The sequence below is a fragment of the Lynx rufus genome, unplaced genomic scaffold (genome assembly GCF_022079265.1).
Source record: "Lynx rufus isolate CCGP_SWC_20201006 ecotype Redwood Valley unplaced genomic scaffold, mLynRuf1.p SCAF_19, whole genome shotgun sequence".
In the NCBI taxonomy this organism is placed as follows: Eukaryota; Metazoa; Chordata; class Mammalia; order Carnivora; family Felidae; genus Lynx; species Lynx rufus.
Genome location: NW_025814833.1, coordinates 27,329,168 through 27,330,853, shown reverse-complemented (window position 1 = coordinate 27,330,853; position 1,686 = coordinate 27,329,168). Strand labels below are relative to the sequence as shown.

The following is a 1,686-nucleotide window of genomic DNA, read 5'->3' as shown; positions in this document are numbered from 1 at the left end:
TATTCATAAATGATTTGGTGAATCACTACAGGTCTTTGAGTGAAATGTATATATGTGTGTGTGTATGTGTATGTATATATATATATATATATATATATATATATATATAAAGAGATTTCTGAAGCTTCATTTCCATTTGGGCTCTCGCAATAACGTCATTCGAAAGAGAAAGCAGAAGCTTTGAAGGGAACGCTTATACATTGTATGGATATCCTGCTTCCACCCAAATGAAAAACTACGTCCCATTACACACATTTTAAGTAGCACACAAAGAAAGCACAAGAAACACTGATTTGGCTCCAAGATTTGCCCCGTGAAAGGCTTTTTTTTTATTTTTTCAAGTTTTAAAAAAACTCCTCCGTCAAGCTGTCAAGGGTACTTGATGTTACGGAAGCAAAGTGCTTCCTAAGCAACTCCAGGGCCCTGTTATTTCTTGCTTGCAGGGTCTTGTCAGCTCTCAGTTCGTTCCTGATGGCATCCAGCTCCCCGCGGATCTTTTCCATCTCTAATTCATAATACAGTTTCATTTCTTCCTTCAGGAGTGCGTTTCCAATCTCAGTTTGACGCTTTAGTTTCCCGATGGCTTCTTTTAAATCTCTGTTCTCTCGGCTCAGCCTGTGGATGACTTCTTTGGCTTGCTGGAGCTCTTCAGTTAAGTTCTGGACGTTTGTTGCTCTTTCAGACAGGTCATTTCTTAAAGCCTGGAGCTCCCAGTCTTTCTTTGAAGCTTCCGTCCCTGTGTCCTGAAAATTCAGGGATTTTGCACAGACTTCTTTTTTGGAGTTCAAGAGTTCTTTTTCAGCATTTTCAAATTCCTCTTCTATTTTTCTGCATTTCATATTAAGTTCTTCCAGTTCTTCGTTCAAAAGATTCAGGCGAAGTTTTGGAGACATTCCTTCGGTAAATTTCTTCTTCGTGTCGTGCCACGGGAGGGTTGGTAATTCCTTTGTAGTCCAAGTAGAATGATGTTCCATGCTAATAACCCTTTCTTCGGTCACAACATCCAAATTAGATGATTCACAGGAGACGGAATTTGTGTCTGCTTCATTCTTTGAAATGTTTACCTTTCTCCCTCTTAAATTTGGTTCTTGTTCTTTTTCATTTCGTTGAGAAATAAATTCTTTCCTCTTAAATTTATTTTCTTCTTGAAACTTTCTACTAGACAAATTATAAATTCCTTCTATTCTATTGGCCTTATCTAAAGTCATTTGTTCAGAAGACGATTCAGGCTGAGAATCCTCATCTAGAACATCCTGTGCACTGAAAAAAGGAGCAAACATATTCTCCTTCCAGTGTTTTCTTCTAGCATCCATTTCTCCTGGTACGTCTTCCGATTCCTGAAAAACAAAATACAAAATCAAGGCACACTGTTTGCACTGGCAGCTGGTGCGGTTGAAAGAAACCACTTGTGTTGGCTCACAGGTGAAAGGACCTAACTATTTGAGGGCTAGCTCTCCCTTTAACTCACTGAGTGATGCGGGCTTAGGCCCCCGCACTGATAAGCCACAAACCAGGGGTGCCTGGGTGGCTCAGTGGGTTAAGCGTCTGGCTCTTGATTTCGGCTCAGGTCATGGTCTCATGCTTCGTGGGTTCGAGCCCCATGTCAGATTAAGATTCTCTCCCTTAAGATTAACCTCTTAAGAGATTCTCTCCCTCCTCTCTCTCCCATTCCCCTACACACACATG

At 40.8% G+C, this 1,686-nt stretch overlaps 1 protein-coding gene across 1 annotated transcript; it reads right to left on the bottom strand.

Moving 5' to 3' along the window:
- Nucleotides 1-272: 272 nt before the first annotated feature.
- Nucleotides 273-1,313, bottom strand: CCDC160 (coiled-coil domain containing 160). The gene has a single exon (XM_047082157.1). It carries the CDS (start codon nt 1,311-1,313, stop codon nt 345-347), a length of 969 nt encoding a protein of 322 aa, XP_046938113.1. The 3' UTR covers nt 273-344.
- Nucleotides 1,314-1,686: the final 373 nt, after the last annotated feature.